At 40.3% G+C, this 14925-nt stretch overlaps 1 protein-coding gene across 4 annotated transcripts in view; it reads right to left on the bottom strand.

The window, feature by feature from the left end:
* RGS7 (regulator of G protein signaling 7) overlaps nucleotides 1-14925 on the bottom strand; it is a 462295-nt gene that overhangs the window by 70246 nt on the left and 377124 nt on the right. For all 4 annotated transcript variants that reach the window (XM_012811568.1, XM_003800081.2, XM_012811569.1 and 1 more), the window contains 3 exons: nucleotides 7986-8050; nucleotides 6726-6802; nucleotides 6538-6619 (listed from right to left, as the gene is read on the bottom strand). In XM_012811568.1, the coding sequence (XP_012667022.1) occupies nucleotides 6538-6619; nucleotides 6726-6802; nucleotides 7986-8050 (224 nt within the window). The remainder of the gene's footprint in view (nucleotides 1-6537; nucleotides 6620-6725; nucleotides 6803-7985; nucleotides 8051-14925) is intronic.

Raw genomic sequence — 14925 nt, 5'->3', positions numbered from 1 at the left:
GGTTAGTTCCTAGTAATTCTGTTTGGAATTCTTTGGAAGTGAAGAGTCTTTTTTAGTGTTGTGATCTTAATTTTATATTCTGGAGTAAATATTGGTATGCTTCAAGGAGCTAATGTTATTTTACAGCGGTATTAAATACTATTAAATACTAGAATGATTCTACTAGATTATACTAGTGACAAGCTGACCTAAAAGTGACCTCATGGTTTTTTGGAAAATAAAATCATATTGCATGTATTTTCTACATCTCTAGGTCTAAATTCATGTAATATAGCATTCTATTTTACATAAAATTGACTCTAAAGATGCCGAGATGCGGTTTCAGATTTTTTTTTCCCCAGATTTTCTGGCTAACAGCTTCCACCCTATTTTTTAGGAAGTAAATGCCAGTGACAAACCAAACTAAGTCAAATCAAAGGAAACAAAATGCAAGGTAGCAGATCACCTTTTATAGAATTAATAAAAGCTTTCTATGAATCAACAGTTTCCTATTTTTTTTTATTGAAATAATAAAGACTATGAAGAAGGAAACAAAATTTTAAAAAGTCAACAAAAAGTACTGTTAAGATACCTTCATTTCTGGGTTTTTATTTATTTATTTATTTTTTTGTGGAGACAGAGTTTCATTTTATCACCCTCGGTAGAGTGCTGTGGCATCACAGCTCACAGCAACCTCCAACTCCTGGGCTTAGGTGATTCCCTTGCCTCAGCCTCCTGAGTAGCTGGGACCACAGGTGCCTGCCACAATGCCTGGCTATTTTTTTGTTGCAGTTTGGCCAGGGCTGGGTTTGAACCCATCACCCTTGGTATATGGAGCCAGTGCACTGCCCCCTGAGCCATAGGAGCCACTCCATTTCTGGTTTTTGAATATAAAGACACTGTATATTTGCCAAATCAAATCTATCCAGGAAGATATAATTATGTTAATTGTGTCATAATTTTGTAAAATTTTATTATAAAGCTTTTATTCGGATGAGTTTATTAATGTTTAGACTTAAAACTTATAGCGGCCACAACCTTTTAAAAATCCATAACAAAAATTAGAGCCCTTTTGCTAAATCTTTCATGTGCTAGTAATTTCTATAAACTAGATATATTTTATGTATTTATTTTTTTTAATTTTTTTTAATGAATTATAGCTGGGCACATTAATACTCTCATGGGGTACACTGTGTTGTTTCTATATACAATTTGGAATACTTTCATCCAACTGGTTAACATAGCCTTCATGTCATTTTCTTAGTTGTTGTGTTAAGACATTTATATTCTACTTTTAGAAAGAGTCACATGTACCCTTATAGGATAAATCATAGGTGTGATCCCCCAAGTCACCCTCCCTCCACCCATCCTCCCTTAGCTCCTTCTTGAAAAACTGAAGTATGCAGGTGGTTACACAACATTACTATATCTAAATTTTGGACACAGGACAGATTGCACAGCCCCACTGGATCTGGCTTTGTAGAGTGCATATTGCATAATCACGCCTAATAGTGGTGTTCTCCACACAGTAGCTGGGTTCCCCTAGGTCAAGACTGTGTGGCCCCTAATGCCTGAAAAATGCCCTGAACTCTGGCTTTTTGAAAACAGCAAAAGGTACCCAAAAAGGATATTTGACAACCGTGAGTAAAATGCATGTAACTAGACACCTCTAAATACATCTATGTCATATATGGAATATTGTGCTCTATTCATCCCCCCCTTTTTTTTTCAGGATGGATGCATAAAGTTAGGATTTCATTCTTGCTAGAGCTATGTTCTCTGCCCAAAGCTGTGCCACTCCATGGTTTCAGGCCTGGTTCTGACACTACTATCTGGGTACCTGGACAGGTCATATAAACAGTAAGAACACCACCAGAAAACAAGTGGTGTACTCACACCTATGCTGCTGTGTTAACAACTATGTTTATAAAATGCTTCCATTGAGCTGTGAGTTTCAGGAACCAAGGACTTGTTTTAATCAACTTTTTATGCCTGGACTTAGCACAATGTCTAGCACACGGTGATACAATATAAGCCAAATGGAGAATTCTCACAGAACAGTTGACCTTCCATTTGACCCTGCAATCCCATTACTAGGTATCTATCTGGAAGAACAAAAATCATTTTAACACAAGGACATTGCAGCCTTGATTCACAATTGCCAAGATGTGGAAGCAACCCAAGGGCCCATCAACTCATGAATGGACTAACAAACTGTAGCATATGTACACCATGGCATGCTATTGAGCCATAAAAAAGATGGAGACTTTACATCTTTTGTGTTTACCTGAATGCAGTTGGAACACATTCTTCTTAGTAAAGTATCTCAAGAATGGAAAAGAATGATCCAATATACTCAATACTAATATGAAACCAATATATAAACAACTCCATGGCCATGCATAAAAACACTAGTATAGTCTAGCAAGGGGGATGGGAGAGGAGGGTGGAAGAGGGAGGGTGATTGGCAGGATCTCACTTAATGTGCACAATGTGAGGGTGGGGGCTCAGGAAACCCCCTAGATGAGGAGCTCAGAGGCAACTTGAACTTTGCCTCAGAAATGAAATCAATGTAACCTAAACATTGCTGGTTAAACATTTGCACTCTCATATTAATCTGAAATTTTTTAAAAATTAGCCAATCATTGCATGACCTTGCATATGGTAAGAAAGGTGACAACCATTCAGTCACATAAGTTTCAGAATGAACTCTTAAAGGAAACAGGTTTTCATCATTGCGGCAGATGGTTCCAGGACTGACACACTTCAATTAAAAACTCGGAGACAGTGTTTGCGATTATTATCATATGAAGCAATATTAAATAACTAGAATTTATAAGTATATATATTTGTGTCCTAAATCATCTCACCACAAGAAATAAATTTTTAATGAATCCCTAAAAAAAAAAAGAAAAATTGAAGGTAAAGATACTCCCCATATAGTTCAAAAAGTTTTTTGGATGAGTTGAGACTAAACTAACCCATTATTTATTCTGATAATAATTCTGGATACCAGAATTTCACAAGTATCTATGACCAGATCATTCCAAGAACACTGGTGAATACCAAAAAAGCCCACTGTATGATAACTCTTGCATTGCCCATACCTAGAACAAAGCTTCCTTGTTCTGAAATAAAGACCTAAATAAAAATGAGATTGTATGGAAAACAAAAGAGTTCCAAATTAATGGACATGAAGAGAGAGGGCCCACAGGTAGCTGTCAACACCGTGTTGACTCCATGAGCTTGAAGTCAAGGTCAAGTCATGTGATGTAAGATGTCCTTGAATGAAAGAATGGAATGGTGGAGCAGAAAGGAAAGAGACACAGTGGAGGGAGAGCTCTTAGGAATTACATTGTCTAAAGAGGAAGGTCGTGACTCTACTCTGCTAGACTGCAGACCAGTAGATGTTGGTGAAACCAATGACGCATGGGCACTGCACTTGCAGTTAGCTGTTGCAGGATTGCATTTCACTGATGCTGCCCTCTGCATCTCTTCACAAAGGAAGTGGAAAGTGTATCTTCTTCATATCAAGTAATATGCTAATGTGATGTGCTAGCTGCCTTTGCCCACGTCATCTCATTCAACGTTCACGTGAACATTGAGAACGAAGTTTGTTGCCATTTTGTTTATGAGGTTTTGGAGTCTCAGGAAGGGTAATTCTTTGTGCAAGCTGGAGCTAGTAAAGCATAGACTCAAATCTGCCCAGTTCCAAAGTCCACAGGCTTCCCACTTTGCCACGGGTCTCTGTATTCCCTTTGGCTACTGGTCACTGGCTGATGTGACCAAAGTGGTAAAGTACACACAGCAGGACAGTTTCTTAAACCCCGAGATATTTTGCATGGGCTGGCATGCTATAGTAGGCCCTGGGATATGCCAGATTCTACCTCTGGGCAGCTAGAGATGCTGTCTGGCATTTTCTAAGTTGCTCAGAAGAAAAAAACCTGGCTTCATGGATACTGTCTAGAAGACACGCAGGTTTATAATAAATACCACAGAGTAGAAAGGGTTTTTCATCACTGCCATAGTCAGACTCTGAAGAATGAACTCAGCTATAGGATTCCCTACTCAACTTGCACTCCGGGATATAGAATTTTGGGATATGCTGATTCCTATCTGATTAAAATAGCTACAGAATTCATTTCTAGGGCTGAACAAAAAGATGTAGCCATTCTTGGAAATGATCACAGCACTGCTGTTTCTCCTTATAGCACTATTTTTGGAGGTATGATTATTTGAGAGATTTCTTTTCGCCACAAGACACAAGGCAACACCTGTGTGGCAGACAAGGTTATCGGATAAGAACCAGAACTTCACGACTATCTATGACCACTTTAAAGTGTTACAATTTAAAAAATACCAAGAGGTATTACCTCTAACTTAATAAAAGAAGTTGTAACGTAAGAAAAAGAATGGTTGAAGGTAGGGTTGGGTTAGGTGGACACCATTCTCATGGGCATGCTGACAGCCGGAAGCTTTATTTATTTTCCTCTAGAAACAAGCAACAGTGAAGTGTTGCCTATCCTCTGCACCACAGGTAATGCAAAGCCCCTCATAACATCTCCAAAGGTGGGAGGCGCCTGTAGCCCAGTGAGTAGGGTGCTGGCCACATACACCAAGGCCGGGGGGGGGGTTTGAACCTGGCCTGGGTCAACTAAAATCAACAATGACAACTACCACAAAAAATAGCTGGGCGTTACGGTGGGCACCTGCAGTCCCAGCTACTTGGGAGACTGAGGCAAGAGAATCGCTTAAGCCCAGGAGTTTGAGGTTGCTGTGAGCTGTGACGCCATAGCACTCTACTGAGGGTGACATAGTGAGACTCTGTCTCAAAAAAGAACAAAAAATATCTCAAATGTGAATGAGGGAGCAGATCCAGTGGCTTCAAGGTGGTTTCTGTCCCCATTAACTCCTGGGATGACTTTCTAATTGGAAGGCTAGTGAGAAATGTGGTGGGGGTCATAGCAAAACACTCATGTATGCTCCTTCCTGGAGGGAGACACAGAGGACTGGATCTGACTTACACTGGATAGAGAGAAAGACAGCTGTGATCAGACTGTGCTCCACCAGGGCACACGAAGGGCAAGGGGCCAGCCAAGTGATTCTTAGGCAGTGGAGCAGAGAAGTGTGTTGAGGGGAGATCGTTCAATACACTCTGAGAGCATAAACATTTTGGAGCTTGAAATAGATGTGTGGGTCGTGCAGAACTGGCACGGTGCCCTCTTGGGCCACCAGAGAGATCCAGGCCGTGGAATCTGAATAAGTCTAGAGATGGGCCCCCAGATGTCCAGGGACACAAAGTGGGTAAACATGGGGATATAATATATTGACAGGTTTCTAGAGATTGCTTAAAACAAACATAGCCACAAATAAAAATCCTACTTTATGTCCTTGAAGTAATTATGTGTGACCTCATCATCCTTTTGCTCCATGAGCAACAAAACTCAGATTGAATTTTGAGTAGCAAAGCCAGGTCACTCTCGATTTTCATCTTTTGAAATTCAAAAGAGAGAGTAAATTCAATGCAGCATTTAAGAACTGCATTGCTATCTGAAACTGAAATTCATAGTATGTATATAAACAAACCTTTGGAGTCTTTCTATTTTGCTCTGACTCTGAAGGTAGTTGAAAGGAAAATGTAGAGGTGTCCTCATCAGTCTTGATTTGTATCTCATGCTGCCAACCTGCTATTTATTCTGATAATACTTATGTAAATATTATTCCCTAATGCCTCCTTATCTGTATTTAAAGAAATCAACAGAAGAAAGAGATACGGCTTCAAAATACAAAGAAATATACGGGATTAGCATATTGTCTATGGATGTGTAGAACCATTGCTTAATTCCTTCCAGTTTTCTGGTATTAATGAAGGGTATTTCTTATTCATTACTCTGAGGCACAAAGTTTAACATTACTAAGGAAGAAAACCAGCTAAGTTATCATGCATGCAAAGTCCAATGTTACGTCTTTGAAAGTACGAGCTGATTTGAATTTGAGCCATGCAAAATATTAGTATCTGGAAGTTGACAACCAAAATAAGATTACTAATAGTTTTTGTGTTTGTTTGTTTTGCAGTTTTTAGCTGGGGCTGGGTTTGAACCCGCCACCTCCAGCATATGGGGCTGGTGCCCTACCCTTTTGAGCCACAGGTGCCGCCCTAGATTACTAATAGTTTTAAGAGAGAAAAATTAGGGAGGAATAACACTTTGGCTTACATTTTACCAGAAATCCAGGAAAAACCATAAACAGTAAACCATGAGAAACCGTTTTATCTCAGTGATTTTTTTTTCAAGTGCTATAGAAGTCTCAAGCATCTCAAATCCCAACCGTAAGGAAACGATGTCATGGTGAAAAATGCACAGTTTTATAATCAAATTACTGCACTAATAAAGCCTGCTCATGCTACAACAAAAGTGGCAATCATTTCTTAACCAATTCACCAAGATATTGTCGGATGTGCCATGGGGTTGCCACAGTCTTTCCTTCTCTTTAAAAGGGAAGCTCTCCCTTTGCAGACTAAGCACAAGGGTTTGAGATGACAGTGGTGTGTCTGCTTACCACGGGCCTGTGGACATCCCAGAATGCTCTCTCTTGGCTATCAAGGATCTTCCTTTCGATTTTGTCTCTCTTCTTGTCCACTCTGTCAACACAGCAACAATGAATGATAAGTAGTGTTAATCGGAGTGCCACTCTGGACAAAAGGCCACGACTTGAACAAATCTTCCAAAAGACTCACAAGGACTCACTTTGCTTGGGCTTCCGCTTGCATAAAAATGAACTCCCACTTCCGGGCAAATGCTCTCTGCAGCCTGGCCAGACTCTCCTGAAAAACAGACCCCAGGTGAAGACATCCTGGTATTCATCTTCACAACTCCCTGCTAATTTATGTACCATATGGATCTGTCAATAAAACAAGTGTAAAATTCCTGAAGTCCTAAGCATACTCTGGTTCTGAATAAGTCATGCTTACTGAGTCCAGCTAACCTTCATGATCATAGTCTCAGGGGAAGCAGAGAGATTACTACCACTCAGGTTTGTGAATAACTGACTTAGGGAACACAACTAGAAATCCGCTATATATCGGCAAAATACTACAATATCCTTGTAATGAAAAAAACACTCCAGATGAATCCATTGGACTTTTCTGTGCCCGTGTTATGCAGAAACAGGAAAAAAAAATCAATTCCTAATCACTGATGCAATCAGTCTACCCAGTTCCTGACAATAAATCAGAGTTCTTGACAATCCACAACCCGATCATTCCTACACGGTGCTTTGAATTCAGTAAATCACAGCACAGCAACTAAATGAACAAATGACATCAGGTTAATTTTACATGCTGAGCGTGACCGACCTCCAGGTTTGCAAAAACTATTTTCCCAGTGTAAAGGGTCTTTAAATCTCAGAGTTTGGATAGCTTCACGATAGCTACCTGAAGTTTTCGCAGTTTGATTGGTTTTAATAAAATAAGATAGGGCTCTTATTCTAGTTTGTGTGTTTAGACTGGAGTTCCTGAATTTAGAATTTCACCATTTTCTTTTTTTTTTTAGATGGAGCCTCAAGCTATCCCCCTGGGTAGAGTGCCATGGCATCACAGCTCACAGCAACCTCCAACTCCTGGGCTCAAGTGAGTCTCCTGCCTCAGCCTCCCAAGTAGCTGGGACCACAGGCGCCCGCCACAACGCCCGGCTATTTTTTGGTTGCAGCCGTCATTGTTGTTTGGCGGGCCCGGGCTGGGGATTCGAACCCGCCACCTTAGGTGTATGTGGCTGGCGCCTTAGCCACTTGAGCCATAGGCGCTGAGCCAATTTCACCATTTTCAATGGGAATGGAGAGAAGAAGCTGGGCAGCAGGGATTTTTAAAGCGATTGGTCTGTCTGATCCCCTGAAATCATATCTCTAAGATTCACTAATATGGAAGGTTAACAGAGGGCCCAGAAAAAACCCACAGGACTCCCTGCTGTTAATTTTATGACTTTCTTTGCCAGAGAACCCTTGGTACTTACAGCTTCATAGTCGGCCAGCTCCAGCCTCGCCTTGTTTTGCATTGTTCGTTTGCAGAGGTAAACGGCTGAAAGGGAGGGAGAAATATCAATCATTTCTTGCCCCCTCCTTAATACCAAGACACTATAAATAAAAACATATCATTACATATCAAGATACTTGTCACTTTTTTCCCAAGTTGTGATTTTTTTTACTCTTTAGACAAAAAACAAAATAATCATAGGATATTACCATTGGAACACTAACAAAGCGGCATGCATGATATCCCAGGAAAATAGACATGGTAGGAAACTTGGTAACCATTCCTTTATTTCTATTAAATGGTGGTCATAATTGTAGCATCCTTAGTGAACAAGAAGAAAAACAAAGTCTTTTAAAAGAGACATCAAATGAACCTAGAGATCTAGATACACAACAGGGAGTGTAGGAAGAGGGGGTCCCTACAGGCACATTCAGGGATCCCCAGGCTCTGTTGTCAACTGCAGAGACAGCACTGCAGAAACAGGAAAGAAATACCCTCCTAACCACTGATTCAATCAGTCTGCCCTCCTGACAATCAATGAGAATTCTTGACAATCCACAGCCCATTCATTCCTACACGGTGCTTCAAATTCAGTAAATCACAGCACAGCCACTAAATGAACAAATGACATCAGGTTAATTTTACATGCTGATGGTTTGATCACTGGAGGAAGACAGTAACATCTTTCCTACTGAAAATGCACTAGCTTTTATAGTATTTCTGTTCTCCTGAGGATTCGGTCTCCTCGATGGCCGTGTAAAGTCCATCTGGGCAACCGATTTACAGAACAGAGAACAGAGAGAGAAGAGGGTGTAGGTAGCAGTTTGCAATTAAGCAACTTTCTTCAGTTATTCCCGGGTGACTCTCATGATAATATCAAGATGTTCAGAGCTCTCTCTGGCAGAGTCCCAATTGCCACAAGATTTTTCAGTCACTGCTTTCCACGGTAGGTGAATCTTATAAAATTCAGGATTAAGTATATCTATTCTAGGATGCTAAATAAACTTATTGGATGAGGAGCATTAGTTATCACTTTTTGCAAAGCTAGCTCTGTTGTGATGCCTTAGAAATACCATCACTTTTACACTAAGCTGTATCGCCCTTAATTTTAGGGGATGATTCCAGCCAGTGTCACTGAGGAAAAACACTACACAGGAAACTCGAGACCACTGCAAATGTGGATGCTGTTAACTCAATTTCCATAAGTTTTTCTGTAGGCAGGACAGAGCAAAGGGAGAGAGCCAACCACAGGCTGATAGTAACATTCCTATAAACAGTAAGAAGCCAGAACATGGTTTTAGAACACATCTTTCTACAATCTACCACAGTAATTTTATTTTTCTATCAATATTAGTAGTTTTCAGCAGCCAAACTTCAAAAACAAAAGTGACATGATGGGATAATTTCACGTTTGGTCATCCTCGGAGCTGACACCTGCAGGGGCTCTTCAATGTAGAGACGGCTGTGACTTGCACAAAACCTCTAAAATGTTCTGAGCTGTTGGTGAAAGAAATCACAGCGTATGTGAAATCCCCCCGAGGGTGTCTCTTCATGAGAGAAAGATTGAATCTCCTTATATATCTAATTAACGAATTTCAGCTTTCCTGTGGAACTACTTTTCATCGAATTTCAAGCCCCAGCCAAGCTCTCCGTCGGTCAGCCCTCCTGTGTCTCCCCTACATCAGCTTCCCCCTGCTTTTTTAGTTCTGGCCATCTAAGTTTTGTTCTCTGCAAAATCAGTCTGCTTTGGGGAAACATGTTTCCAACCTCATTAGATAAATGAATAAATAAAAGCAGGAGTGGAATGACTTTTTTTCAATGCTTGCTCACAAAAGTGTTGCTCAGTGTCCTGAAAAATGATTATTATTTTTTCCTTTAATTCTCTGGGGAAGAAAATGAAGGTGTGGACAGACCATGCCAGGCATAAGGGAATTGTTTCACATCTGCAGAGGATACCAAGGAGCATGCAGATTTTTATTAATTCTTTTTTTTTTTTTTTTGCAGTTTTTGGCTGAGGGTTGGTTTTGAATCTGCCACCTCCAGTACATGGGGCTGGTGCCTGACTCCTTTAAGCCACAGGCACTGCCCTACATTTTTATTTTTTATTTATTTATTTTTTGTAGTTTTGGCTCGGGCTGGGTTTGAACCTACCACCTCTGGTACGTGGGGCTGGTGCCCTACTCCTTGAGCCACAGCCAGTGCCCAGAAAGCATATGCATTTTAAGAAAGGAAAAAAAAAAACTATATTGAAATTATAATACTCAGTGGATACCAATAACAGATGAACACAAGTCACATTTGACTTCTGCAAGTATAAGAGGTGATCAAAGTGGTTTCCTTCAATGTCTGACACTTCTGATGATGGCAAACTACTGCTTGAACAACACAGACCACAGTGTCCCCTGTGATGCTGAGCCCACTGTTTCGATTTTTCCCGAAACACCGCCAGTGAAGCCAGTTTCCTATGGTGCACCCCATCCTGTAAGGTCCCCCTCTCTCATGCCTTCACTGTCATTGTACTTCCACGATCTTCTCGGATTTTAATACTGCTTCAAAATGGTCTTGTGCTCCTCAAATGGACTGCATGTTATATAGTGACACTGACATTCATTTGATGAATTCCATCTTTGGAATGGACATGCTATTACACAGGCTATTGTAATTCATTCAGCTTTGAGAAGTGTTACATAGATAACAACCCTTAAAAAAATTGGCACCCTGCATTTGTTGAAATGAGTGAAAGAACAAATGAATGAATAGGACATTTTCAGAAGGAATCATTGAGAACTTAGATCAACCAAGGTGATATAATCTCTCTCAGTGTCTGATTATTTGGTATAAAGAAAAAAGGGGGAAAGATAAAAGTCTGGGTTAGTAAAGAATAATCTGGATATGGATACTCTTGAAGGTCGGGCAAATGTGGCCATGAATGGAAAGGTCTAAACTTCACCCTTCTGATCTAGACACTGCTGCTGTATAGGGGTGGACAGGAATAGGGGATACTTTTTATTCATTCTCAGCACAGAGGACCAGCCCTGGACAAAGTGGATGAGACAGGAGGTCCAGGTAGATGAGAAAATTCCAATTCAAGGCAATTTCCCAATTCATCAAACACTGAAACAATGAAAGTACGTAGGCATACTCAAAACTACAGCTCAGGTCAAGTGTTTTGTGCTGATCCCTAAATTATTTAGCCACTAAAAGTGCTTGAGATGGTGCTATGCACCAGATATAGAGAACGAATCTTTTTAAACATAATGTTTGAATATTTCTTGCTCTGCCAAAATATCGAAAATATCAGCTAAAGATGCTATTTCTGGAGTTCTATTTAAAATGCTGTTTTCTATTATTGGGGGTTTAATTTCAATTCCAAGTTTAAATATACTTTTCTGCAGTCATTTTCTGGGAGACCATAAGGAGGGACTTTTGAGGACTTGGAGCATCAAACAAATAAGTAATTTAATAGGAAGCTATGTCACTAAGTGGAAGAAAGTTTGGGGAAAGCCTGAGAATTGAGATGAAAAGGTCAAAGTTTCTGGATCTCTAATTGAGCAGAAATGACACAAAGTGAATGCTGGAATTATGTCTTTGTCTTTAAGGTCATTGGGCTCTGTAAGGTGGAGCCATCTCTTAAGCAAAGACTGTTGGCCGTGACCAAAGTGTTGAGTTGTATCCTACAGAATAGTGAGACAATCACTAAGACTCCTGCTGTCTAAATATGGAAAGGACATGAATATGTAATTCACAAAAACTAGAAATCCAAAAACGAATTAAATATTTGGAAGTTACCCACATTACAACCCAAGAAATGTAAATGTAACTTACATTGTCATAAAGCAACTCTATTTTTTTTTTTTATCTTTCATTGATTATTTTATGGGCTAATTCTTCTCTTCCTGAATGTAACAAAACAAAACAAAACAGTTTGCACCGTCTTGCTTCTTATGCTTGGGTAATTCAGAGAATCCTAAATTATTAATAAGAATGTCTACCCCAAGTAATAATCAAATAATCACCCAGCTTGGGAGTGAAGAAGTGTCTGTGACTTCTGTCTCCATCTGCCAGGTCTTTTTGTGACTCCCAACAAGAACCACTAACTGAAGCCTCTAATCCTTTTGGGGTTAGAGCCTAAGAAGAAAAATGAGAAGGGGTGTGCTGACATTCTTTGTTCCTCACTGGAATATATCTTTTACATGTGATAAATAATTTTAATTTTAGTACTGAGATAGAAGGTCAGATCTGGTAGATAACTAAAATAAAATATGTGATGACAGGAAATCTACTATTTAATTTTTTAAAAAATATTTATTTATCGAATGGTATTTATTCGATTTACAAAAAAGGAAGATGTATTTGTGTCATACTATGTGGTGTTACGCTGTAGGTATACATTGTGGAGTGAGTAAACTGAGCTAAACAACATATCCACCCCTCACCTCCTTATCATTATTTAATACGGACATTTAAAATCTTCCCTAGCGGTTTTCAGGTATTCATGGTAGTTATCATCACCATGCTGTACGATAGATCTCTGGAACTCATTCCTGTCGTCCAGCTGAAACTCTGTACCCTTTACCCACCAACCTCCCATTCCCCACACCCTGCCCCCAGACCAGGTAACCACTATCCTACTCTCTGCTTCTATAACTGTCCACATATGAGTGAGACTGTGCAGTTCTTCTCTTCCTCTGCCTGGCTTCTTTCACCTAACATAATATCCTTAGATTCCTCCATGTTGTTACAGATGGCAGGATTTTCTTTGGTTTTAAGGCCAAATGGTATTCCATTGTGTATAAATTTCATCTTTTTTTTTATCCATTCAACTACTGGGGGACGTATCTTGGCTGTTGTGATTAGTGCTGCAATAAACATGGGCGTATAAATGTCTCTTCCATGTACTGATTTCATTTCCTTTCATACACACCAGTAGTTCTGTGGTTCTCAGCCTTTTGGGTACTAGGAACTGGTTTCATGGAAGATAAGTGCTGCTCTGAGAATCTAATGCTGCTGCTGACCTGACAGGAGGTGGAGCTCAGGAGGTGATGTGAGCAATGGAGAGTGGCTGTAAACACAGATGAAGCTTCACTCGCTGGCCTGCTGCTCACCTCCTGCTCTGCAGCCCAGTCCCTCACAGGCCAAGGGCTGCAGCAGGAGTGGGATTCCTGGATCTGATGGTTGTTCTATTTTTAATTATTTAAGGAACTTCCCTGCTGTTTTCCATATTGTCTGTGCCATTAATAATTTACATTCTCACCAACATGAGCTAGCATTCCCTTTTGTCTACATCCTTGCCAACATTTATCTTTCATCTTTTAGGTAAAAGCCATTCTGAGAGGTGTCAGGTGGTAGCTTATCGTAGCTTCAATTTGCGTTTCCCTGATAATTAGTGGTACTGAGCATCTTTTCACGCACCTGTTGGCCACTTGTATTTCTTCTTTTGAGGAATGTCTGTTCAGGTCATTTGCCCATACTTAATTGTTTTGTTTGTTCTCTTACCTGACTGATACCACTGTGGTGACCTAGTTTGCCTTTCCCTGGACTTGATAGATGTTTGATATTCCTCGTGTTGTTCATGGTATTTCTGTGGATTCTTTGGTGAACCTCTCCCTTCCCAGCACTGAGGATTACTCACTGCAGTGCCCTGTGGGACTGCAGCACCACAGAGCTTGGGTTGTACCTCTACCCTCTCCCTGTGGGGCTAGCTAACCCTCTAGGCTGCCCTGCAGAAGAATACTGTCTTATACATGGCTTAGATCGTGTCTGAGAGAAACATTTACACATTTACACATTCTTTGTCCTAAAACAAGGCTGCAGAACATAGCCACGTATCTTTAAACTCTGCCATCCACAGCTAGGCACCCTGCCTCGTCCTCCTTATAATTCTGTGCCCCAGAGTCTATTATTTCCCAGGACTATGTGTCACCTGTCTCAGCAGCCCCTTGAAGTTTCTCACCAGGACTGAGATGAAGGGCAGTCACCCTGGGGCTTCACCCATGCAGGGCTGGTGGGGGCAAAGACTTCATACATTTTCAGAGCTCCAAAATCAGTCGTCAGGCTAACACCTTGCCCTTAATACTCTAAAGGTGAGCTGAAAACAACTGCTGTGATCATTCCTATCTCAGTGAAGTATACCCCTTTCACAACCGGGTCAAGACCAGATGTGACTGGACCACATTGGCTGGATTTCCATGTTAACATCCTGCTTCAAAAATCATTTACCACTTCCCTCCTTCATCCTAGGCTATAGTTTTCATTTTTCATATGCAAATGTGAATGATTATAAATTGGTTTCACAGTAGTACTGAGTACATTGGATAATTTTTTTTCCCATTCCTGAGATACTTTGACGGAAGGGGAGGAAGAGGGGAAGGGAGGGTGGGTCAATACAGAGAGGGTTAGTAGGGGGACCACACTTATGGAGCATATTGCAAGTACAAGTTGGATCTATCAGGTATAGAACACAAATGTCTTAATGCTGTAATTGGGTAAATGAGGTGAAGGCTATGTTGATTAAGAGGATGCAAGCACTCCAATTTATATAAATAATCAACACACTGAATCCCATAATGGCATAAATGTATTTATGATCAATGTACAAATGACTTAATAATAAAAAAAAAAAGAAAAAAATCATTTACCCCTCAGCAAAACAGCAAAAGCATTGCAAAGGGGGAATAACCTATTCTGCTAGTAGCAGACTGAAATAACACTGCTGGTGGCATGCAGACAGGAAATGTCTCCTTGGAAAGGGTGTGACAGGGAGTAACAAAGCTGTAAAATATTCATGACCTTCACTTCAGCACTTGTTTTCCTGGGAATCTAACCCAAGTAGGACACTACATCATCATTCAAAACAATGTATACAAATTGTTGCACCCAAAAAGTTGAAGTGCTTTAATTTTTAAAACTTTAGTTTCCCA

Source organism: Otolemur garnettii, unplaced genomic scaffold (genome assembly GCF_000181295.1).
Source record: "Otolemur garnettii isolate 467f Iridium unplaced genomic scaffold, OtoGar3 scaffold00165, whole genome shotgun sequence".
In the NCBI taxonomy this organism is placed as follows: Eukaryota; Metazoa; Chordata; class Mammalia; order Primates; family Galagidae; genus Otolemur; species Otolemur garnettii.
This window is presented reverse-complemented; position numbering and strand designations above follow the sequence as displayed.